General features: G+C 45.6%; 2 protein-coding genes across 2 annotated transcripts; both read left to right on the top strand.

Moving 5' to 3' along the window:
* The first annotated feature begins 3,818 nt into the window (after positions 1-3,818).
* LOC125537589 (uncharacterized) lies at positions 3,819-7,392 on the top strand. Its single transcript, XM_048700911.2, has 3 exons — positions 3,819-4,505; positions 4,619-4,820; positions 6,570-7,392. The coding sequence occupies exons 1-3, from the start codon at positions 4,068-4,070 to the stop codon at positions 7,040-7,042; spliced, it is 1,113 nt and encodes a 370-aa protein (XP_048556868.2). The 5' UTR covers positions 3,819-4,067; the 3' UTR covers positions 7,043-7,392.
* A 9,092-nt stretch (positions 7,393-16,484) lies between these two features.
* On the top strand, positions 16,485-17,193 carry LOC125539290 (uncharacterized). The gene has a single exon (XM_048702715.2). The coding sequence runs from the start codon at positions 16,593-16,595 to the stop codon at positions 16,956-16,958; it is 366 nt and encodes a 121-aa protein (XP_048558672.2). The 5' UTR covers positions 16,485-16,592; the 3' UTR covers positions 16,959-17,193.
* Positions 17,194-25,442: the final 8,249 nt, after the last annotated feature.

Genomic DNA, 25,442 nt, shown 5'->3' with positions numbered 1-25,442 from the left:
TAGATTACAAGCAAAAACTCAGAATCAGACCTGCTCTGGTGCACGCGACTGGTCGAATGGGGGAACTCTCCTGACTCCTCTGGGATTGTCCTTGTTCCCGGTAATGCTCGACAACCACTTCTCCAGCGTGTCGTCATCGACCTCCTCCGGGTGGATCCGAGTGGAGTCTTCTAGACCCGAATACATCCACATCGGGTGGTCTCGGGCTTGGAGAGGCTGGATGCGCCGCTGAAGGAAGACCTCCAAGAGATCCATACCAGTGACCCCGTCACGAATGAGCTGGACCACTCGGTTGACCAGCACCTTCACGTGCGCCTTCTCCTCCGGGAGCACCTTCAAAGGGGAGGGTTTTTCCACTCGGTCCATGGTAAAGGGAGGGAGGCCAGTCGATTGCCCTGGCGTCGACTGGTCTTTGCAGTAGAACCAGGTCGACTGCCATCCGCGAACTGAATCGGGAAGAATCATGGCCGGAAAGGAGCTTTTTCCCCTCGTATGGATGCCAAGACCCCCACACATCTGGATCACTTGGGTCCTCTCGTCACTCGGATTAGCCTTTTTCACTGTCTGGGAGCGACAAGTGAAAATATGCTTGAAAAGACCCCAGTGAGGTCGACAACCCAAAAAGTTCTCACACAAGGAAATGAACGCGGCAAGATAAACGATTGAGTTGGGGGTAAAATGGTGGAGTTCAGCCCCAAAGAAGTTCAGAAACCCTCGGAAGAAAGGATGAGGAGGCAAGGAAAACCCACGGTCGACGTGGGTGGCAAGAAGAACGCGCTCACCCTCCCGGGGTTGCGGCTCGGATTCCTTCCCCGGAAGCCGCGCCGAGTCGTAGGGGATCAGCCCTCCCTCGGCCAGGTCGTCGAGGTATTCTTGGGAGATCCTCGAGTGGATCCAGTCGCCCTGGATACAACCCCTCGGCAGGCCAGTCCACGAGGAAGATCCGCCCCGGCTCGTCGCCTTCCGCTTTGACCTCGCTGTCACCTTCTTTGCCCGCTCCAGAGCCGCTGTCTTCTCCTTCACCATTGTCGCCGACGAGACGCGTGTGGCGTGGTGGCGCTGGAGCGAGAGCGAGCGCAGAGGAGAGGCGTGAGGAGGAGAAGAGATAATGGGCGCACTGTTCGGGAGACTCCGGTCCAACGCCTTATATGAGGCCGCTTCCGAGTGGCTGACAGGTAGGCCCAGATGGCTCTGCCAAATCCCGTAACGACCGCACGAGCAATACGTGGCGAAAAAGGTGGCGCGGGGATCGAGGCGGCTCCGCTCTATCTCGTCCGATTACTGCGGCCTCCCCCGTCCCGCGCGCTTCCCAAAATTCGGATCCCACTAAATCCACGGGCAGCAAATAACTTGTCAGACCAAAGATCTTCTCCGCACCGTCACTCGGAGCCTTACAAGTAAAGAAACTCACTCGACGAAGAATTAAGAATGGATCAAGTCAACTGAAAAGGAAGTTGCTGCCATCACTCGGGTCCATTGATCCAGAGCAAGATATGCTCACGGCATGAAAAACAAGTCGGAGAGGTCCTCAACTCCTTCCCCACTCAAACCTCGATCCATTCGGGGGCTAATGATGAAGTTATGTACCTAGGGTATGGTCATGGACCTGTCCTAACTGCCCTATCCAAGGACATCTCTAGAAGAAATCACCTTTCAATCGACTTGAAGGTGTTCCACTCGACAGACTCGAAGTCACTCGACCAAGAAGCGATCACTCGACCAAGATCCAACCACTCGACGGCCAGGAGACCTAAAGTCAACCCGCACGCTAACGGTCGGTCATTAAATAGCTTTTATGGTCATCATAGCACTTTATTACTAGCGTTACCAGTAACGCCCTGCCTTAATGTACATTGAATCCTTCGTAACGTGGGCTGGCCGGGGTCCTGGCGCACTCTATATAAGCCACCCCCTTCTCCGAGACAAGGGTTCGCACCTCTGTAACTCATACTCACATAATCCAGTCGACCGCCTCCGGGCTCCGAGACGTAGGGTTTTACTTCTTCCGAGAAGGGTCTAAACTCGTAAACCTTGCGTCCTTACGACTTTTTCATAGCTAAGATCTCGCCTCTCTATACTTATCCCATACATTACTGTCAGACTTAAAACCACGACACATGCCCCAGCGCGGAAGCAGCTTCGGCCGCACGCAAGCGCCCTATCGCCCAGCCAAGCGCCGCCGGCCACGTAGAGCGGTGGAGCGATCGGACCGGCTGGGCTGCCAGCGATTTTTGAACCCGCCGGCCGGCACTTGTCCCGGTGGACGCGACGAGCCCTAAAACTATTCGGCCGTCACATGAAGCCAGCTCTGCCCGGCACGGAGCTCCACTCAGCGCGCCCTGCGCTTTGCGTGCGAAGCGAGACGCGAGCTTTGCCACGGCGAGTTCAGATTTGAGTTCGAATGTTGGAGGCTCCCATCTTCCATGGACAGAGGGAGGTGGTCCTGTCTCAAGTAAAAGATCTGACTCGGGCTGTGGAAGTCTTTTGCTCCATTTTTGTTGCTTCGATGCATGTTCGCCCTAGAAAAGTGTCTCTCAGCGGCCGGGGAGTGCATGACAGCATGGATGTGATTTCCCTCACAAGGAAATTTTCTATAGTTCAGTACTACCACCAGTAGCTCCTTTTACACATTGAATTATACCAAGATAAATCTGCCTTCTAGATTTGCGCTGATAAGCGTATAGTTTCTGCAGCTCTAGATAATTAGGCAGTATTCACGAGACCACGACGACGGTGACCTACGGACATGCCACATGTTTACTTTTGGACGGTCATTCTAATCCAATGCTCGCATAAGTGAAACACGACAAATAGTGCGTGAAAGCGGCCTAAGCATCCGATGCATCCACTGTTTTGGCTGCAACCGCCCTGAAACCCATGCGGCACAAGCATGTTCAACAGGTGCGTTAAACAAGCGCTGCGCTGTAAATAGATCCACTTTAGCGCGCGCGCAATCCGACGGATGGCTTCAGCGGACGTGCAATAACCATGCGCGCGGTATAAGCAGTTGGGCGCGCGGCAAGAAGCGGTACCCCGCATAGTGTATTTGCGGCGTCTGCTTCCGCGCGCGGCACACTCGCTCGCTCTGTCTTCTCCCGCTCCAAAGCCCCGCGCGCGCCGGCGCCAGCGACCCGCAGCCATGGACGCATGCGCCGGCACCCCGCTCACCCCGTCGCCGCGACCCCCCCTCCCCCCCCCCCCCCCCCCCCGCGCGCTGCCACAAACCCTAGCCCGGGTGACGTTGGCCTCGTCTCCGCCGGAGCTCCTCCGACCATCGGCCTCGCGCACGGCCTCTTCATGCCGCCGCGGATGACCTCGGTGGCGGGTGGCGTCGCGCCAGCGCCGGCCCGAGCCGCCGCCCCCTCCTCCTCAAAGCTCCCCAATGCGGCGCCGCCAAAGAAGGGCAAGACATCGGCGAAGAAAGACATCGGCAAGACATCGATGTATTGAACTTGATTTGTATTTTGAACTTGGTTGGATGAATTTGTGGGCATAATTTTAAACTTGTGGGCATGAACTTTTTTTCATCAACTTGTTTGAGTGAAATTTTGTGTTGAAAATGTTTATCATTTTATGTTGAAAATGCCATATGCAATGCACCGGCGAGTCGCGCGCGCTACATTTTTGCGTGCTGCTGGAGCAACGCGCGCTGCATTTCAGCGCGGCTGCTGAAGCGGGCGCTGCGCGCTGCGCCAAACCAGACGATATACACGCGACAAATCTGTATTTTACGCGCCGCGCGTCCGGCTTCTGTTGAAGATGCTCTAATCCCGGCCTGCCAAGCGCAAACATCCTCTGCACCTCTGGCGCGGCTCGCTCTAGCTTCCAAACAAAATTTTACTACACTACCACCCAAACCATCCCACTCCCCGAATCTCCGACTAACTCGTGCGTGTCACAATCGGCAGATTATATACAAGATTATTACTCGTAGTGTCTTCGTCTGCAGCTCTGTTCACCACCCTCCAAACTCCAAAGGTCACAAAGGTCTCGTCTCCTCTGCTCTACCAGCCATCAGCCGTGCAATTCAGTTGGGCAGCCGTGCAAGAAAGCGCAGGGTGCCAGCCATGGAGTTGGAGGGGAGGCCGGCGCTGATGCTGAAGGAGTGGCTTGAGCTGGAGTTCACCGCGGAGCTCTCCCGCGACGGCTTCGGGTGCTACCCGCGCCACCTGGTCGCCGAGCTCCGTACCACACGGCGGAACGGCGACGTCATCGCGAGGGTATCCGCCGCGGTGAGGGCCGCGCTGTTCCGGCCGCCTGGAACTGGAAGGGAGGGGGAGGTCGCGCTCGCCGGGAATTCTCCGAGGAGGCTGCGTATGGGCTTCTGGAAGAAGCGGAGGGGCGAGGAGGCGGTGGACAGGAGGGCGCCCAGCTGTTCACCGTCGACTACCGCCGGTGGGAGGAGGGATGGTTCGTCACCGGCGACGCTACCGCGACGACAGAACCCGGAGCGTGGCCAAAGCGTAGGTGCAGGTGCCGCCGGCCGCCGTAGCAACGAAACAAAGGTAAGAGTGCACTCTTCTCCTGAGAATTCACCTCACGTCTCGATTGCCTTTTCCGATCATGTTCTTAGTCTAACCTGGTTTTTGATCTGCATCGGGTCGGGCGACAATAACAGGTTGCGGGACTCGAGGCGACGCCCCACTTGGAGCAGGAGCAAGAGCGGAAGCAGCGTCTGAGCCCGGTCTCTGTGATGGATTTCCTCAGCCAGGATGAAGACGACGACGGCAACGAGGATGAGAACGGCGACGGCGACGGCGTGGATGGAGACGACGAGACCGCGTCGCCGACGTTCCAGCAAAGCATCGCCAACATTCGAAGTAAGGCTTTCGGCACTTCATCTCGCTTCATTCCGAAGTGAATTGTTTTCGTTGATCCAGTCACTGCTACGTTAACTCCCTGCAAAATTGCACTCGCACATGCTGATTTAGTTAACGCCCGTAAGACCAGCCTAGGTTTTCTTTAGGACAGTAATAAGTTCAGGCTAGCTGCTTAGGCGTCTCGATCACGTAGCGATAGTTGACTGCAGTCCCCGACCGACAGTCACAGACTCACAGCGTTTTCTACCACGGCTTGTCCGTCCTCCGGAGTGTAACCGTACGTGCGGCAGCCACCAGCAAAGTTGCCTTTTGGTTCGTACGTACGTACTACTACTCAAACCCGGATTAGTTAGAAAATAATCGTGTGGAAATGATATGAGGCACTAATCAATGTAGGTCAAGTACAGCCCGATGCCCTGATCGATGCATACATGCACACGAACCGTTGGCGTATTAGGCTATGGCTATGATAACCACAAGCCACGAATATATCTCCGGTGACCCATTCCTGTCTCCCATCTTATCGACTCGAGCACACCGTTGGATGCAAATACGTGCAAGCAAGGAACAGTGTAGTGTAGTACTCCTACAAAAAGGAGCGGGGGAAACGTGACGTTGATGGCCGAGCGGCAACGCATAATGGTTGCGTGGAGAATTGTTTATGAGCACATTAAACAAGTGTTAACTCCGGGGGCCAACTTGATTCTCGACCCCGGCCTACACCATCGGAAAGTACAGAGCATGTCGTATTCTAAAGTTTGCGACGCAATATGAAAAGCGAAAAGGAGGGGAAATGATGGACGGAATAATCGCCTTATCAACCGTTTAGCGGCTGGCCAGTGGGTGTAATCATGCAGGGCGTACCATCCATCTGGTGCTCGTTCAGAGTGATCTTGCTTTAGCTTTGCATACCGTATATGTTAGTGGCGTTTCATAGCTCAAAAGGGGAATACGCCCGGCTGTCGACTATGATTGTGTTGTTTAGCTGTGCATACTTGCAGTTAACAATTTAGCGTGCGCCGGCTCGTTAAGTGCCATATATAGCATGAAGATGGGCAGAAATCTAAAGCAATATGCAGTGAGTAAGGGCATCTTCACCACGGATCATCAGATTTTTCCTCAGGCGTTTGAGAACACTTTTAGGCCTCTAACGCTAGTCCTCAAATTACACGAACTGGTCCGGACAACCAAAATCCTCCAAAACATCCTCAAATCAAGGCGTGTGTGTGTGTGGGGTGGGGGCTTTGGATGACGTTTCCATTTGATGACTAGCCTTGGAGATGCCCTTAATAAATAAAGGTTGGCTAGCTCCAGATTGACTTCATTATGTGTTAAGTTATGCCGTAATATGGTCGAAGGGTACGTGGACTCTAATCCTCTAGAGTTTTGGCTACCCAAAGAATGTGAAAATTAAGCTAGCAGCCTGGCAATGCCAAATAGTTATGGGCCATGTACGCCCAATATCTTGTGTTTTGTTGTGATTTGTCATGCCAATGATGCCATGTTGCCACCCGGTGGGGTTTTCACCATTGACATACTACTATTCTGTGCTCACCAAGTTTTTGTTCTAAGATGAACCGGTGACAATGGACCATCTATCTATATATTGTTGATCATTACCAATGGAGCAGATGTTAGTTTATAAGTGCCCCCTTTTTCTAATGCAAGCTATTTCAGAGCTCATAATATCAATCACCATCTTTTAAATCATTCGACATCAACCGCTGATTAAATACTTATGATGTGTAGGAGCAAGTCAAGAGTTGCTTCAAAAAATCCGGCGGTTTGAGCAGCTAGGCGACCTAGACGTATCCGACGTGGATGATGCTACCACGACCACAGAGGATGTGAGCTACAACATGTTGGAAACAGATTCCATAGAAGACGGTGACGATGCGTCTGCACAGGGCATACTAGACCTCCTAGAAGCAAGCTCCTCGGGGTCCAGCCACTGCTTTCAAAAGCTTCTGGTAGATTTCTTTCGCGACGATAAAACCCCAAGAAATCTAGGCCGAGGAAAGGTGTTGTTGGAGACCGCTCAAGCATGGCTGGATGGGCAAAATTGTTCATTAAGACCAATTTGGACAGTGGTGAAGGTGGAGGTTGCGTCCATCGAGCAGTGGAGATGCCTCAGAGAAGACGAAAAGAATCTACTAGCCGCAGATCTAGAGAGTGATATCATCTCGTCGTTGATCGGAGAATTGGCTGACGAGTTATATTGACTCCTCGCAATGAGAAGATGACTGCTGAAAACAGCTTTGGAATATCGAGATAATTGGATCGGGCAACTTTGTCCCACAACTTCCATTTGGTGTGTGTATCATTGAAACAGAAGCCCATGTGAACTGTTGCAACCTTGCGGGATCTCACAACATAGTATGTTGATATAATGATGCTACAATATTTGTCACGTGTGAGTGCTTGTACATTTGTAAATGGTCCACAATCTATAGGATATGAATCTTTTGCTTGGGATAGGGCATGCCAAGTTTGGCAAAACATGTGTTCTTATACGATCTTAGAAAACCACATGCATTGCGACAAAGTTGTAATAAACCATATTTTCTTGTAAGATCCTAGGAAACCACATGCATCAGGAAAATCACTTTCTTCCACAAGTCAAGTCACATGATGTAAATCATCTTCAACGAGGAAAGAGACATACTTCATAATGAGTGCTCGTGTTTAGTTTCCTATGTAGAACACACACAAAAAGTTTAAATCACACAACCGTTTGCGTTTGACCCGGGTCTCACTCACACAATCCGCCCTCTTTTCTTTTCCTGATGGGGCACGTGGGCCACCATCTTAATACTTGAGTGCAAACTCCCTCTTCTCTAATTTGTCTCATGCTCCTCCCATGTTCAGCACGCCCCAAAGCCTCTTGTTAGGGGTCGTTGACACTTTTTAACCAAAAATTGGACACCAAAATTGAATTGAACCGAGAAACTTTATTCTTAGGTTTTTTGGTCCTCGGTTTTTTTATCAAAGATGGCCCAGTATTCACACAAACATTCAGAGTTTACAAGATCCTGGATACAACCAGGGATACAATGAAAATACATCGAGTGAGGAACGAGTTCGCTCGATCTAGCTTACACATGAGCCGCCTCATTAGCTCTATGGCTTACATGAACAAAAGAAACAAAAGAAAAACTACTAACCAATGATTTGATCTCTACGATAATTGAGCAAGCAGCAACATTCAACTTTATGACCGGAGTAAGACAATCATATCGAAATACCAAGTTGTGGAAGCCTTCCTCCCGAGCAAGAGCAACAACACTTCATAAAGCTAGTGCTTCAACAATTTTGGCGTGGTGATGCCAACAAAACACTGACGACGGGCCATCAGACATGTGCCTCTATGGCATCAAATCACTATGCTACTCACTGAGCTCGAAGAAGAGGAGAAGACCGCACCATCAATTGTTCACACACTCGAAGAAGAGGAGAAGACCGCAACATCAATTGTTCACACAAACTAGACCTGATGATGGAGGAGCCCACTTTTAAAATTGTTCTAGAATTTTAAAAATGTTCATGAATTGAAAAAAAATGAAGAAAGAAAAAAGGGGAAAAACCAACCGAAACAGATATAAACTAAAAGAAAAAGATAAAGGGAAAATGCAAAAAAAATCCAAACCTTCCAAAATAAAAAAAAATGGTTGGAACCGTCCCAAAAGGGAGTACAATAATGCCTGCTCGATACAACCTGTAGGTGATCGCGGCGATGATCAAGTAGTCGACGGTATATATCTTTTGTGATACAGGGAGTGCCTATACCTCACTTCTTGCAAGATGTATGGGATGATCGCCTACAATGCAACTCAAAATGGGCTGGGTCCAAGATAGTAGTCGGAGGTATATATCTTTTGTGATATAGGGAGTGCTTGTACCTCACTTCTTGCAAGATGTATGGGACGATCGCCTACGATGCAACTCAAAATGGGCTGGGTCCAAGATTTTATGTACAACAGAACGAGGTAGAGTACATTGATACTATACGCACAATGGGGTAGAGTATACCCATATTTGTTTCTCCTCTTTCCTTTCTACTTCTGTTTATATTTTAAAATTTTCTAAATACATATATTCAAAAAATTAACGTACTTAATTTTTCAAAAGCGTCCATCGCATATTGGAAAAATGTTCATGTTGTGAAAAAAAAGTTGTTTGTGTAATTTTTAGAAAATCTCCGTATAATCCAGGAAAAATATTTCACATGTATTAAAACAATGTTCAAGATTATTTGAAAAAATTTCAACAAGTACTCAAAGAAATTGAACATGTATTTTATAAAAAAAATAATCAAATGCATTACGTATATAAAAATTTCAGCGCTTATACGAAAAATGTACATCGGGTAATCAAAAAAATGTTCAGTATCTATTTGAAAAAAAATGTTCATAATGTATTTTGAAAAAAAATTCAAGTTCTATACGAAAAATGATTCACATGTATTTTTCAAATGTTCAACGTGTATTAAAAATGTTCAACATGTGTTCGGAAAATGTTTAATGTGTATTCAGAAAAATGTTCAAACATGTATTTGTAAAAAAATGTCATCTTATTTTTAAAAAACTGTTCAGCGTGTATATTAAAAAAATACAATGTGTATTAAAAAAAGGTTAAATTTTTACTTGAAAATCATGTATTTTTGAAAAAGGAATTCATGGTATATCTGAAAACTGTTTCACACGTATTGAAAAAAAATATAATTAACATGTATTTAAAATATGTTTGATCTGTACTTTATTTTTTTAACTTGTATTAAAAATTCAAACAAGTATTTGAATTTTTTTTAACGTGTACCAAAAAGAGTTCAGCGTCTGTAATAAAAATGAAGATCATGTGTTTAAATGTTGACATGTATTCTAAAAAGTTAAAAGGGGTACAAAATAATATTTTTTATTGGATGAACATAAAAATAAAAATAAAAAGTAAATAAATGAAAACTATATAAAAGAAAACAGAAAAATGAAAAAGAAAGAAGATGGTCGAAGCCTTCCTAAACTGATGGAAGGTTCCCCGAAATGGTGCTCACACCCTTCCGAAAACCACTTGACTGGGCTAGATAGTAGTGAGTGCAACAGGCGAAAGACGACTAAAATCTCGTAATAGGTGACACATAGCTCTCGCGGTGCTTTGGACCCCCCCCCCCCCCCCCTAGACATAAGTCTTTGCTTTTCTTCTGTCATCCTATAAATATAATATAACTGTATTTGAAGTATCTTAAATATAATATATGAATATACTAAAAATGGTAAAGTAGTATATACTACCACATGGTCAGTGGCGGAGCGTGAACGAACGGAGTCAGGGGGGATAAACAGCAACACACGCCAAAAACGGCTAGAAGATTAGAGTGGCCGGGTAAATAGAATTGCGTTTAACAGTAGTATTAGCTGCTCATTGCATCAAATTCTTTTGGAAGGGCGGACAAGACCCGGAATTGTCCCTCCGACACTCTGCCCCTACACATGGTAGTATATGATATGTGGGTATAACTACACCCGGTTGTAGGATGTATTCTCCGTTAATCACGTATTTATGAAATGTTCATCATGAATGAAGAATATGTTATGTTGGGTATTTCCAAAATAGTAATCATGTAGTAAATATATTCATAGCATATTTAAGAATATTAATCGTTTATTTAAATAATGTTCATCATGTATTGACAAATCCTTATTGGGTAATTAAAAAATGTTCATCAGGTATTAAAAATTATGTTTTTGTATTTAATAATTGTTCGTCATTCACTAAAAAATATCTGATATTTTAAAAAATATTTTATATTTAAAACTATCCAAGTATTTGTAAAAATATAGTCATATATTTAATAAAATGTTCATGTACTTTTTTTGAGGGAAATGTTCGTGTACTTTTAACGATTTTTCATGCATATTTGATAAATCTTTTGTAAATAATAAAATCACGTAATTTGGATTGTTCATATATTTAAAAACTGCTCACATCTTTTTAAAATGTTTGTACACTTGTAAAAACACAAGCTTATAAAAATGTTTTGTATATTCTTTAATAGTGTTCACACACTTTTAGAAAAAATATGTATTTTTAAAAAGTTTAAATGTTATAAAAGGAATGACAAACATAAAGAGAAAACAAAAAAGGAGAACAGAAAAGGTGCAAAAAGAAGAAAGAAGCAGAAAAGATAAAAAAAGGAGAGAAAGAAGCAAAATAGAAACTCCGAATCAGTGGAAAAAAATGCCCGCTAATGAGCCTGCTCATGCATGCTTCGACTCTTAAGCAAGCGCAAGTTATAACTTGCAATAAGCGAGATATAGCACTGGCGGCAATTTTTTGTATTTGTTTGCATCTCTCAACTATTGCTCGTAGAGCATATGCATTGTCCTAAGGAGAAACTATTGGTCTATTTCCACATACAGACCACTATCATCTGATTTCTTACTTGCGTCGAAATAGGAGTACGAAAATAATCGAACGGAGATACTTTGGTTTATTTTCCTAGGAACCTTATTTTGGTGAGCATTTTGGAAAAACCTGATTTTTTGCTATCGCGGAATTGCAGAAACAGCTCAGCCAGCAGTTTTCTCTACTTTGCTAGGATTCTGGTGTGATTATCCTGCCATTAATATGCTACGGAGAAAGTTTTGAAGTACTGCAGCTAGTGACTGCCGCTCTCTTTCATGCATGGGCTCGCAGAAGATTTCTTCCAGCGATTAGATTCCCAAGACAGTTTTGTACTATTCCTCGACACTCCGAATTAGCGTTCGAACAAAATCGCAGTCGTATTTTTGTTTTGTTTTGAGCCGAGTCAAGTCGGTGGTGCATCGTTATCTGGTGGACTGGAAATTCTGGGAACAAAACGCACATCGGCTTGGCCGACTTAAGGGAACCGGCGTTCCTGGCGTGACCCCGTGCATGGACCATGAATGGTGTAGTAGCTTTGTTGGGTGAGAATGTACGCTTGGTTCGTCGTAGAAAAGAAGCAGTTGAACGAACAGCAATCAAGAGGGCGTACGTACGTGAACGTGACCTTGCGGCAATTTCAAGGTTTGGTTCAACTGATCATCATTTTTTGCTGTGCGTCCTCTCCACCTGCCTATGCAGGTCGAGGTGTTTCATTTCAACGCGGAATAATGAGCAGCAACAAGAAGCTTTTCTTGGTAAGTATCAGGACTGAAACATGCTGGTTGTTGCTGTGTTGATTTTGTTTAGATTTAGTTTTTTTTAACACGACACAGACGCAAGCGCTCATATATACGTGCATATACTCATCCTTATGAACGCACACATGCATATCATACCTCTATGAGCACCTTTGAGGAACCGAGTCGACAAATCATCTTGAAATTTTATGAAGTCATCATAGGCTAGCGTTTCCTCCCACTAAACACGCATCGCCGAAAATCCTGAAATGAATCAAGAATAAATATGAGTATTAAAACTTGAACCCCGATGAGCTCACCTAACCATCCAACCACAGGTTGGTTCGTGATCTTGTTTGGGTTTAGGTTAAGAACGAGGCAATGATGGACTAGGACATCTAGGAGGATACTTGGCCACGCCATGCGTGCGTGTTCTATCTATCTACCCGGAACGTGTACTTACTCGGTTGCAAGGTATGGATATGCTCTGATCCATCCGGCTTGGCCCGGGGCATCACTTCGCCTCACACATCCCTCTCGACAAACCCTCGGCCGCGGACCGGCGAGGCCGGCCTCGGCGAAGCAGACACGCCGGCCGGTCGCCACCCGAACGTCGCCGTCCACGCACGCTGCCGGCCATACCTTCCCGGGAAAACCCGGGCCAGCCGGCACTCGATTTCCGTTGCTGAATATTCGACGCATGCCTTGGACGCGAGCTGCGCGAGGGTGAACACAACGGAAGACCCGAGCGAGGACGCGCACAGAGGCGACGGACGGCGCCGTGTAGGTGAACAGTTGCTGTAGCGGCGAGGTGGCACGCGCAGGTGATCCCACGCTTTGGTGTGGCCGCCGGGCCGTACGAGACGGGAGGAACGTACCAAGTGGCGGACACGGACACACGGTGGTTGTTTGGTCCCCTGCGGCTGCTCCAAATCTAAGTGGCGCTGCTTACGGAAGTCACATGTGGCTCGTGGTGTCTGCCTACACTGCTTTGGTATGAAGCAAAGGAAATATGGCTACGCTAATCATTGCCATTCCGGTGCCAATACCTAAAAACGGAGCTGTGGTGTACTTCCCTACAGTGTAGAACACTGCTTAAAGTGGGTGTGGGTCGTTGTTTTGCTTTCCGATACAAACTAGTGTGGGATACTACTTTGCAACAGCTTCTTCCATTTGCACCGCCTCTCCCACTCTTTCTCTTCTTCTTTTTTAAAAAAAACAACTCTCCTTGCCTTAAGAGCAACTTCAAAGGGCCGACCCATTTCGTCCGTCTGCGTCCGTTTGAATCGGCGCGGACAAAAGTGGTGGCCCAACGCGCCGACCCAAACCTAAATCACGTCTGCGTCGCGTCGTGCCGACGCATTTGCGGCCCAAATTTACGCCTCAAATGCGTCGGCGCGGACACCGAACGGACGCTTACTACCCGCTGCCCACAGGGTCAGCTTAATTTATAACGACGGGCCCACGCGTCAGTGACGGCGTTCGTCCTTTTTTAAGCCGACCGTGCGGCGGGGCCGTCCTCATCCAAACTCGTTGTCTCCATCTGCCCACCTTGCTCCCTCGTCGCCGGCAAACCCTAGCCACCACAACCACAGCGAGGATGGGCCTCTTCTCTGGCGCCAGCGGCAGCAAGGCCAAGGGCAAGTCCCCCGCCACCCCTTTCCCCTCCGAGTTCCTCCCACCCCCGCCGGCGCCTCGCCGGCAGAGGCAGCGCATCAGCGTGCTAGTGCACCAGGCGGAGTGGCACTGGCCGAACCGTCAGCCTCTGTCGTATCTGGACGTGACGCTGCCGCACGACTGGCATTTGGATCCAGATAGGATCCCAGTGCCGGCGGCGCCGCGGTCGGCTCGTGCTCACGCGGAGGAGGTGTGGCGCCGGCGGGCGCTGTTGACGCCGGAGCAGCGCCTCGACAGGGCCTATGCAACCGACACACCCAACTGGGCGAGGTGGTTCGCCTTCGAGCACGAGGAGGCGAGGCGACGGGGCGTGCGCGAGGTCGACCGGAGGCGAACGCCGCTGGTCGTCCGCGAGGAGGACCAGGCGGCCCTTGCGGCCGTCTACCGGGAGAGTGAGGAGGACGAGCGGCGCAGAGCGGAGGCGGCGGAGGCGGAAGAGGAGGCCCGCTACAAGGCGGCAATGGCGCAGGCCCTTGCCCTCTCCGCGGCGGGCGACAGCGTGGTGCCGCCGGTGGCCCCGCCGTCCCCATCAAGCCGGAGCCCGAGCCCGAGCCCATCGCGCGCTTCTCCTGGAATGAAGTGGTGCGCGAGTGGGTGTCCGCGCCACCGGTTTGGCTGGGGGCGACGCCGGCGCAGGAGCAGGCCTACCTCGAGATGTGGCGCCAGCGCCGGCTGGAAGAGGAGCGCCGTCAAGGCGAGTACGAGGAGATTCTCGAGCGCGACCTCGAGGAGGAGGCGCGCCAGGCCGTGGCTGCACAGGCGGCCGCACAGCCACCCGCCCTGGCACTACCTGCGCCGGCACAGCCCGACATGGCGGCGCTCTGGAACACGGCGTTTGCCTGGGCCAGGCCGGCGCCGACGCTCATCGACCTTACGGATCCCGAGGACGACGACAACGACGCCTAGGGTAGCGCGCCGCCTTGTAGTTTAGGCTGTTTTTATTTTTTTTTAAATACAAATGTGGACGCGTGGACTCTCGCCGGCCTTCATGACCGGCTTTAATGTTTAATTAATGATGTTTTTCTTTTTTTAAATATGCATGCGTTCATATTTTTTTGGCGCCGTCAAAATGGGTCTCAGGCAGGGCCGGTCCTGTGATTTTGGGGGCCGGGAGCGAGACTAAAACTCGGGGCCCTTAATATAGACATCCTAACAATAAAAAGTGATATACATATATATATATATTACCTTAAAATTTTCTTCTATTATTCCTTGATTCAAAGTCACTTATGAATGTGGTGATGTTAGTATCTATCTAATAATTTCTTCTCGACGCATAATGTTGTCAAACCATTTAAACTCTCTTTGAGTCACTGTTTCTCTCAATTGCTTAATTTCCTATTATAATGAGCATAATAAAAATATTTTCATCGTGTAGATGGTATTTCATTTTTTTGTCTTCTCTCATAGGCCGTTTCTCAATTAAGATGGCTCTTGCTTTACTATCAAGATTATCCAAATTTCTTGAATCATAAATTGATAAATATCAACAGTATAAACTGGTTGTTCATCAACACTAGCTGACTATGCCTATGCATCAAATGAATTACCTACATTCTCGGAGCCACAAGATGTTGGTGTCGCCATTTTCTTCTTGCTCATCAGATTCTGAGTTCCCATCAGTTGATTGTCCTTTCTCTTTGACAACTATCACCAACTCATCATTTGGGTTTATTGAAATAGGGGAAGCACCAGTATTACTTAAAAATTGATGAATATTTATGAGCTGTGATTGTACCAAATCATCCGCAGCTTTCTTCATTTTCCTGTTATCACTACGAGATGGATACTTTCCCAACATGATAAGACACAATACTGAAAAAAAATAAAAAGATGCATCAATTGACTATTGTTGAAGAGCTATTCATCTAGGAGACTAGGAACCGCAATATGAATATAGGACATACCTCGGAAGGTCGGATTGTTGATGGACGAAGAGCACAGCGGAGGTGCGACGGCCGCCCGGGAACTGAAATCGATGGACAATCTGAATTAGCAAAGAAATTATATTTAGGAGAATAAAGAAAAAAAAGAGCACCGTATGCGTAGTCGCGATGACACAAGCGTCGGCGGCCGCTAGAAAATTAAGGATCGTTGCGTGAATACGGCGTGATGTGATAGGATGGAAGGATCAATCAGTTCCTATTTTCTCGACATGCACGTACTAACCTGGAAAGAATTAGAAGGGATCAATCAGTCCGTTTTTTCTTCTACGTTCACGTCCTTCCTCGCTGCGTGAGGCCCTCAGGCCAGACGTCCAGCTCAATTTTTTTTCTTTTATCACGGAAAACATATTGGGCCATAGCCTAGCTGTATACTCTGGGGAGGGCCCCCTCGATTTTGGGGGCCCGGGGCGGCCGCCCCCCCTCCCCCCTCTCAGGGCGGGCCCTGGTCTCACGCCAGCGTTGGGCATAGGCGCCGAGTCAAATGCGGAAGCTTTGGTCGACCCAAACGGACAAAAAACGGACGAAATCGTCGTCCGTTTGGGTCGGCCTGTTGGAGTTGCTCTAAGGAAGAAGAGAATAGTTCTTGAATAATTAATGATGACTATATGATTAGTATAACGCAGCATTTTACATGCGGGATTAATTTTCTACAAAATCTAGTACTAAAATTTAGCAGTAACTTCACTGGAGCATTGAATTGGTGCCACAATTGGCATGTCGTACTTAGTACTAGAAGCAAGCAACCAAATTATTTCAGGGAAGAAGATAAGCACCATTAATCAGCACTGCCCCGGGCGCCCGGCCCCTCTCCCGCGCGGGCTCCCCACGTTTACCAAACCGTGACAAAAGTCCGCCATGCCGGAACCACCACGTCCGTGCGCCGTTCCGCGTTATAAACCGCCTCCCGCGGCCCAGCCCCACAGAAACCCCCTAAGCCAGCCAAGGCAACCTCTCTCTGCCCGCCCCAGACGGAGACGCACACGCTCACGAGGTCCGTGCGCTCCCTCGATCGCATGGCCGCGCCGGCGACCAGCCTCCGGCGCGCGGAGCTGTGCGCCGCCGCCGTGTCGGCCGCGGACGCGGCGTCGTGGTGGTGCGCGGTGGCGCTCGTCGCGCTCGTGCTGCTGGGCGCGCTCAGCGCGGAGACCGCGGACGGCGACGGGGAAGGCGCCGCGGCGTACTTCCGCGGCCCGCGGCTCGGCGGCGCGGCGGCGCGGCCGTGCGACGAGGTGTACGTGGTCGGGGAAGGCGAGACGCTGCACACCATCAGCGACAAGTGCGGCGACCCGTTCATCGTGGAGAGGAACCCGCACGTGCACGACCCCGACGACGTCTTCCCGGGGCTCGTCCTCGCGCTCCGGCCGACCAAGAACACCTAGGCCTTGGCCGTCTGACATGCTGCTGCTCCGTGCGCGCGCGCCGGGGTGAGCGCGGAGACCTCGAAGAGTTCTGCTGTGCCCCCTCCGCTGCTTCTTTTCCTTGGTTGCTTTGATCCTTTCCTTGTCAACTGCCCATCTTCATCTTGATGAAGTTTCTTATGAGAGGGGAGAAAATGGCAACTTGTATATATTAAGAGGATGTTGAGAGTTTTATATGAGTACAAATTGAGTTGAATGGGCCGGCTCTAGTTCGTTTTACATCCATTGTTTACTTGATTATTACAATCTTTTTTTTCTTTCGGTATATTCTGACTTTTTGGAAAGACTAGGCTCTTCTTTTCGTTTCCCAGAATACTTCCCGTGCATATTAAGTTGTAGTACTAACAAAGATGACTCAAGCGAATCAACCTGTGGTTAATTTGGTTAGATGGACAGTGGTATCCCCAATCCACCAGGATTCAAATCCTGGTGCTCGCATTATTTCTGAATTTATTTCAGAATTTCCGGCGATGCGCTTTCAGTAGGAGGAGACGTTCCCGTCGACGACGAGGCGCCTACGGTGACTTAGTAAATCTCAAGATGATATGCCGGCTCAGTCTCTCGGAGGTGCTCATAAGGGTAGGGTGTGCGTGTGTGCGTTCATAGGAGTAAGTGTATGCACGTGTATATGAGCGCTTGTGTCTGTACTGATGCTCAAAAAAAAATAAAGATGACTCAACAGGAGACCTACCTACATAGCTTATGTTTGGGAAACTGTATGTATACACTTTAGTGGTACATCAAATTAGTATAACCAGTGTAGATGATTGTAAAAGACAATATGATTTCAGTTAAATGAAATCGGTGAGGGAGCTCTCTTATTATATAAAAAAGAATTAGTATAACCAAGCCCTTCGATTCAGGTTGGAGTACACACAAGTGCTTTCTGCATGATCCAAAACGTCTTGTTAGGTTGCTAACTCACGGCAAGAAAACCAAACTCCAAAGCAAGTGGCGCTGCAACTGCAAGTGTAACGTAATAACGTACTCTCTCTGTTTGAAAAAATTTGTCTCTCAAATGAATGTATCTAGCACAAAATTAATGCTAGATGCATCCATTTAAGAAACAAGTTTGGAACAAGTTTTTTCGGACGAAGAGAGTATGTATCAACTAATGCTGAGTACTTGAGTAGAACACAAGTAGCTCGTATCTTTTTTTTTTGAAATGCCAGTAGCTCATATCTGCCACCCGCGAAACTCGCCACGCGCCGTCCCTGACCCTTTTCAACAGGAGCACTAACAGGGTCAATTTTGATGCTCTAGGAGTACCCTATGTGGTGTCTAGCCGTCGCCACATGTCACATGCTAAACATTCTTTCTGAATTTTGTTTTCTCATTTTTTTCTGTATGCGTTTTCGGTTTTTAGATGGGGTTTTCTACGAGGTTTTTTGGCTTTTTGGTTTTCGCACGATTTTCCCTACGTTTTGGAGATTCTTTTTGCGCATGATTTTTTGGATTTTTGAAAATTATGCTTTCATGAGAAGTGCAAATTTGCTTTTCACGGCAGCACAAATTTTTTTCTGCTGTGCTTTTTGAAAAAGAAAAAAAATTACTTACACGAGAAGCACATATTTGCTTCTCCTAAAGGCACATATTTAATTCCACGGGAAGCTTTTTGAAAATAGAAAAAATATGTGCTTCCACGAGAAGCATCTATGTGCTTCTCACAGAGACACAGATTTGCTTCACGAGAAACACAGTGGAAAAAACCGTACTTCCATGAGAAGTACATATTTGCTTCCACAACAAACACATTGTTGTGCTCTGGGAAAGGGAAAAAATTGTGCTTCCACGACAAGCACACAAATTGCTTCTCGGAAAAACAAACCGTGCTTCCACAAGAAGCATAAATTTTCTTTTTGTGCAAGTACAGATTCTCAAAAGGGGAAAGTGAAATGCCGCAACCATTTTTTTCATCATTCCTTTTTTGTTGCCATTTTTTCATCTTTTGTGGTGGTGGTGGTGGTGGTGGGGGGGGGGTCGGTTATTGGCTTTTATCCTAGGAAAAAAATCATCGAAACCTAATAACATTGGATCTACTTTCTAAGATTTCGACGCGAGAAATCCAGCAGTGAAAACAATTTGGAATTTGAACGGACGGTTCAAAAGATAAATCATTTTGAATAAACGAATCTAAAAAAAAGAAAAAACTCGCAGGTTACGTCAAGTGGCGTACATGCAGTGCGCCAGTTGTCAGCGTACGAAAAAGTAGAATAACTAGTTATTTCGTGTTTTAACTAGGTAGCTTTGGACTCTCAATGGGCTCATGTGTTCCGCATGTTACCTAGAGACCTCCTATATGGCACCTTATGCGCCAGTTTTGCCACGCGACCCTCACACACGAGATCGTTTGGGCCAGCCCATTCAGCACGACACCGCTCGAACAGCCTGCTTGCTCGCTTGATTGTCCCTACTAGTTTTGTTGTCAATTTTCTCAAGACAAAACTCGGTCATAAGTTGACCATTGGAGCCTTGATGGCTCATCGTTGACTGTGTTGACCAATGTCTTTTCAAATTTGAAAAAAAAGATTGTGAATACAAATAAGATACATCAATTTGAAAAAACATGTATATAAAAAAGTTTGTGGATTCGAAAAGGTCATGAATTTGAAAAATAAGTGAATTGGAAAAAGATTCACGAACTTGAAAAATGAATTTGTAAAAAGTTCGCGAATTTAAGAAAAGTTCACGAATTTGGAAAACAAGTTTGCAAATTTGAAAAATAAAAAAATTCGTGGAAATTAAAATAAAAAAATAAAAGGGAAAAAGGAACCAAAAGCGGCCTAAATATGGACCGAGACAAAACATGAAAGAACCGACCAGAAAAAAAACACGAGAAGAACTAGACTGCCGCTATGGCATTAAATGGGTCGGCCATTCGGTCTTGTTTGCACCACATACGATTTACACTCTATTTTTGTCTAAAAAAAATACACTCTATGTGGCTCTGAAGGCGCCAAATAGCATTCGGGTATTATCTATGTGTTTGAGGAGTCAAGTGATGCAAAGCGCAAAGGAGTCGGCAAATCAGGTTGGCCCAACTAAATTTTATGATTCCTCTTAACAGTTTGGTCATAAAATTACAATTCATAAATCATGTTTAAAAACCAATATATGATTTCATACAGTAGATTGTTTAGAAAATATTTGTATGATTTTTAAAAATAATATGTTCAAGCACAATATCTTCATTCACAAGAGAATAGACCCTTATGTTAAAAAATACCAAAATTAAAATATTTCCTTCAAACCAAACTATAAAGACTATGGAGCAATACTATTGCATAGAAACTTTGTAAAATAGCACTACCGGATTGTGTATTGGTGAAACAAAATGAAATAGCACACAAATGACTCATAACCACAAAATGATGTCGAGCATGTCCAATGCAGGGGCGCTTAGAGGGTATTTGGTTGGGCCTACTCTTGGCTTTTGCACTTTCGCTTACAAGCTAAAAAGCACCTATTTTGTGGGCTTTGGATAAATATAGATAGGACCTGCACTATGTAGATCTAGCCACCTCTGCTAGCCTCCGATCCAAAGACATCACCTTCACATAACATACATGTGAAAACATGCATGACATGTGGTGAAACGGTCGGCAACAACAATAAGTATATATAGAACAACTCCGAAGGGTCAACTTTAATGAATGAATACAATATGAATCTTTGGACCAAGATACAATTCATACAATGGAAACAGATATACCTTAGCAGGTAGGAATGCAAATTGCCTTAAGAGGGTTTCGAAACAAAAGCTAAGGGTCTCCATATCCCTGCCCAAACCACCGTGTGTGGGATAATCAGTTAACGGCATCGATTAACAAACCTGCTTCACGTCGTCACCGAGCCTTCCTTCAAGAGAGTGCCCAGATCGTTACACCTTTCATGCGGGTCAAAACTTACCAGACAAGGAATTTCTTCACCTTATGGTCGTCATTCACTGGGGCCTTGGTTGTCTCTTCCTTGTCATGGCACCAACTTCCTTGGCTTTCCGACATATATTGGGCAGCCGTCAGCCACCATACACCATGGTCGACGGCTTCGACGAGCCGTTGTTTTTCAAAGTCTACTAGCGTCATGAAGATGCTAAGTGCAACGGAAAACGTCGGCGAAGATGATATTTTCATGTCCTATGCCTATTATGTTGAATGTAGTATGTCCAATGTCCTATGCATGAACTATGTGCTATTTGTCATATGTATGAACTATGTACTATCAAATGGCATATGCAATTGGGTGTTGCTATGTCGATCGACATTACATGGGGCTGTATGGATTTTTGAAAGGGCAAATGAGGGGCATCATTCCCGGACAGACAAATGGGGACCACCCCTTGTTGTCCGCGGACATGTCCTTAGATAAATGGGGGCACAAATTTAGCAATTGTGGTTGGAGATGCTCTCAATACACGAAGTACTAAGCAAACTCACCCATTAGTGTCTCTTGCCGGTTATGAAAATTTGTTGTGTTCATAATAGCATCTGATTTTTTGTGAGACAAATAGGATCTGAATTGTTCACCTTGAGTATTATAATGCTCATACATCTGTATGTACGCACACCACTAGCAGTAGCCATATCATTTTCATCAACTTTTTTGTTTGTTCACTTAGAAAACCTCAAGCCCTAAAAAATGTTCATATGTGTTTTATGCATGTCACAAATTTTTATCATGCTACTTATTGTTCTATTCACTAATTTATAACTATTGCTCACCTCAATCTATTAAACGTTCATACGTATGCATGACCCTTGTTATAGTGAATTTTCTTTTTGTTCATGTTACTCCCTCCAATCCAAATTAATTAGCGCAGTCTCAATAGAGGTTGTGCAAATTAATATGGATCGGAGAAAGTATTATTATTTCCCCACTTGCATATAAAAATTGTCCTGGCCAATTTGGTATCGAATTCTAACTTCACACATGAGCATTGTTTCCGCGAATTTAACACAAAAATTCTTAAGAACAATTCATACCGTTCGTACATGTGAATTTATTTAGTCCCAAATTAAGAAAGAAAGAAAGCGCCAAAAAAAAGAGAGAAAACCAGTAGCCCATGGGTTATTGGGCCGACATTTTTACAGTATCTTGGGCAGTTATTCGGCCGCCCGTCAAGGCTTCGCTGAAGCGAGCGTCCACTTGAGCCAGCCCACCAACGGATGCTATTTTCGTTCGCTGCTGTTTTCCCTGCGTGTTTTTTTTTCGTTTTTCTTCTGAGGTTTTTTGCTTCCGATTTTCAGCGTTTGGTCCGGTTTTCTGTTGTTTTGTTCCGGTTCCTTTTTTCCTTTCGGTTTTTGCCTTTACTTTTTTTCTGTTTCTGTTTTCTTCCCTTTATTGCATATATTATATAGAAAGTTCATCATGTATTATAAAAATATTCATATTATATTAAGATAATATTCACTGTATATTTATAAAAAACTTCACCATGCATTACAAAGATGTTCATCGTGTATGATAAAAATGTTCATCATATATTAATAAATTGTTCAATATATATTACAAAATGTTCATTGCGTATTATTAAATTGTTCACCGTATATTAAGAAACTGTTCAATGTATACTAAAAAATGTTCATTGTGTATTTGAAATTTATTCTGCATTTTTTACAAAAAAATTCACTGTAGTTAAATAATTGTTCAATGCATATTACCAAAATGTTCAACGTGTGTTAAAAATTTGTTCAGCATTTATATTCATAAAATGTCAAAATGAAAACCTCCCAAAAAACAAGAACACTACAGTGAACCGAACGTTACAACATCGTTTTGCTACAGTACGAAGCAAAACAGTGTCTCTACATTGCCTTTTTCTCGTGAAACTGCAAATGTCTAAGGGGGAGCTCCTAAACAACGCATTCAGCGCCAGATGTTCCACCTGGCGCTCACGCGCCGCGCTCCTGGACTGGCCCAATAATTCCCCAACCTGCTCGCAAACACAGAGAAAAGGAATATAAAATGTCCGATTCTTATCACTAGTTTTAGAGAAGCGGCATTTGAACACTGCTCGTGAGAGTTTAAGGCAATAAGTAATAACCACTATGTCTAGCTCATTTCCTTGAAAACAAGTAGGAAACAACTCTATTTGACGCTACCTTAGTTAACATATGGAAAACAAACACAAATTCGAAAAAAGTTTCATAGAATTTGTAAAAATTTCGTGGTTTTGAAAAAAAAATCACCAATTTTGGAAAAACTTCATCGAATTTGAAAATAAGTTCATCAAATATGAAAAAGGTTTCATTCATTTGAAAACTAGTTCACAAATTTAAAAAAATCATCGATTTTGAAAAAATATCATCAATTTTGCAAAAATTTCATCAAATTTGAAAAAAAATCATCGAACTTGAAAAAAGTTCATTGATTTTGAAAAAACAAGTTCATTCAAATGAGCAAAAAGAAAAAAAAGAATAGAAAACTGAACAAAATTGTTCCAGATATAAAAGAAAAACGAAAAAAAGAAAAAGACATAAGAAGGAAATGGTGAAGAAGATATATTTGAGCACATGAGGTGAGGCCGGTGGGGTGGTTAGTGCAGGGTGCGAACGGCCTGGAGGTCGTTGGTTTGAATACCACCAAACGTGTGTATAGTGTTTTTCTTTTACAAAAAAAAAAGGAAAGATGGGCCGAGCCCAACTAGATGTGCCTTCAGGTGCCCGCTTGCGAAAACAATAGGAATGAGCGCCTGAAGCGCCAAATAGGATCCGCCATCCTAAGGGACTCTCAAAGGAAGGATCCCCGTGTTAGGAGGGACCTGTGCAGGGGACTAGAGCTCCTATACAGCGTCTTAAGCACTCGTCGACCTTGTTGGTGCCCACACGCACGGTTAATTGGGCCGACCCATTAAAACGCTTCGATCCTTCTCAACCGTACTGCCTCAAAAACACAGAAAGATCGCTCTCAATCACATAGGCGAGTTCGCTCTCGATCGCACTCACTCAAAAAAGTTTATCAATTCTGAAGAAAAAATTACAATTTTAAAAAGTTTGTCAATTTTGAAGAAAATTTTATAAATTTGAAAATTTTCATCGATTTTGAAAAAAGTTCATCAATTTTTTTAAAAAGTTTACCAGTTTTGAGAAAAATTCATCGATTTTGGAAAAAATATGAACTTTTGATAAAAAAAAGTTCACAAATTTGAACAAAGTTCATTGAGTTTGGAAAAAAGTTCAGGAATTTTGCAAAATAATATCGATTTTGAAGAAATAACTTCATGAATTTGAACAAAGTTCATCGAGCGAAGAAGAAGAAAAAAGAAAAAAGGAGCAAGAAGAAAAGATGGAAAAAGAGGTACTTAATCACATCCGGTGAGGTGGTTGGCTGGTTAGTACGGCGTACACTGAACCAAGAAAGTCGCCGGTTCAAATCACACCACATTGGGTCGGTCCAACGCGGAAGGGGGGGGGGGGTGCCCGTCCGTTTGCAAAATGTATTGTAACATGCGATTAAGGCGTTGAATAGGATTCAGGGCGGGGAACAACACACAAATGCGCACCCCTGCCTCCTCCCGTGTAGGGATGGTACCCACCGGCTGGGTTTGGGTACGGGTGGAGGTATCTCATACCCTTAACCATCCCCATCGAGCTTACCTATCACCCGTATCTATATCCGTCAACAGGTACAAATTTTCCCCATATCCACCACCTAATAGGGGAAATGGGTACCCACAGGTAAAAATGCCCGCGTGTGCACACATCAACTTGAGCAACAAATAATCATAAATAACAATATATCATCATAAATTATAAACATGAGCACATTGATATGTCTCCAACCTATCTATAATTTTTTATTGTTCCATGCTATTATGTTATCAACCTTGGATGTTTTATATGCATTTATATGCTATTTTATATGATTTTTGGGACTAACCTATTAACCCAGAGCCCAGTGCCAGTTTCTGTTTTTCCTTGTTTTTGAGTATGCAGAAAAGGAAAACCAAACGAAGTCCAATTGACCTGAAATTTCACGGAGATTATTTTTGGACCAGAAGAAGCCGACGGAATATCGGAGATCGGCCAGAAGAGTCCCGAGGCACCCACGAGGGTGGGGGGCGCGCCCTACCCCCCTGGGCGCCCCCTACCTCGTGGCCGCCTCGGGGACCCCCCTGACTTGTTCCCGACTCTAACACCTCTTATATAACCCCAAACTTCCAGAAAGAAGCCTAGATCGGGAGTTCCGCCGCCGCAAGCCTCTGTAGCCACCAAAAACCAATCTAGACCCATTCCGGCACCCTATCGGAAGGGGAATCCCTCTCCGGTGGCCTTCTTCATCATTCCGGCGCTCTCCATGACGAGGAGGGAGTAGTTCACCCTCGGGGTTGAGGGTATGTACCAGTAGCTATGTGTTTGATCTCTCTCTCTCTCTCTCTCTCTCTCTCTCTCGTGTTCTTGAAATGGTACGATCTTGATGTACCGCAAGCTTTGCTATTATAGTTGG

The sequence above is a fragment of the Triticum urartu genome, chromosome 2A (genome assembly GCF_056163025.1).
Source record: "Triticum urartu cultivar PI428250 chromosome 2A, HENAU_Tu73, whole genome shotgun sequence".
Taxonomy (NCBI): Eukaryota; Viridiplantae; Streptophyta; class Magnoliopsida; order Poales; family Poaceae; genus Triticum; species Triticum urartu.
This window is presented reverse-complemented; position numbering and strand designations above follow the sequence as displayed.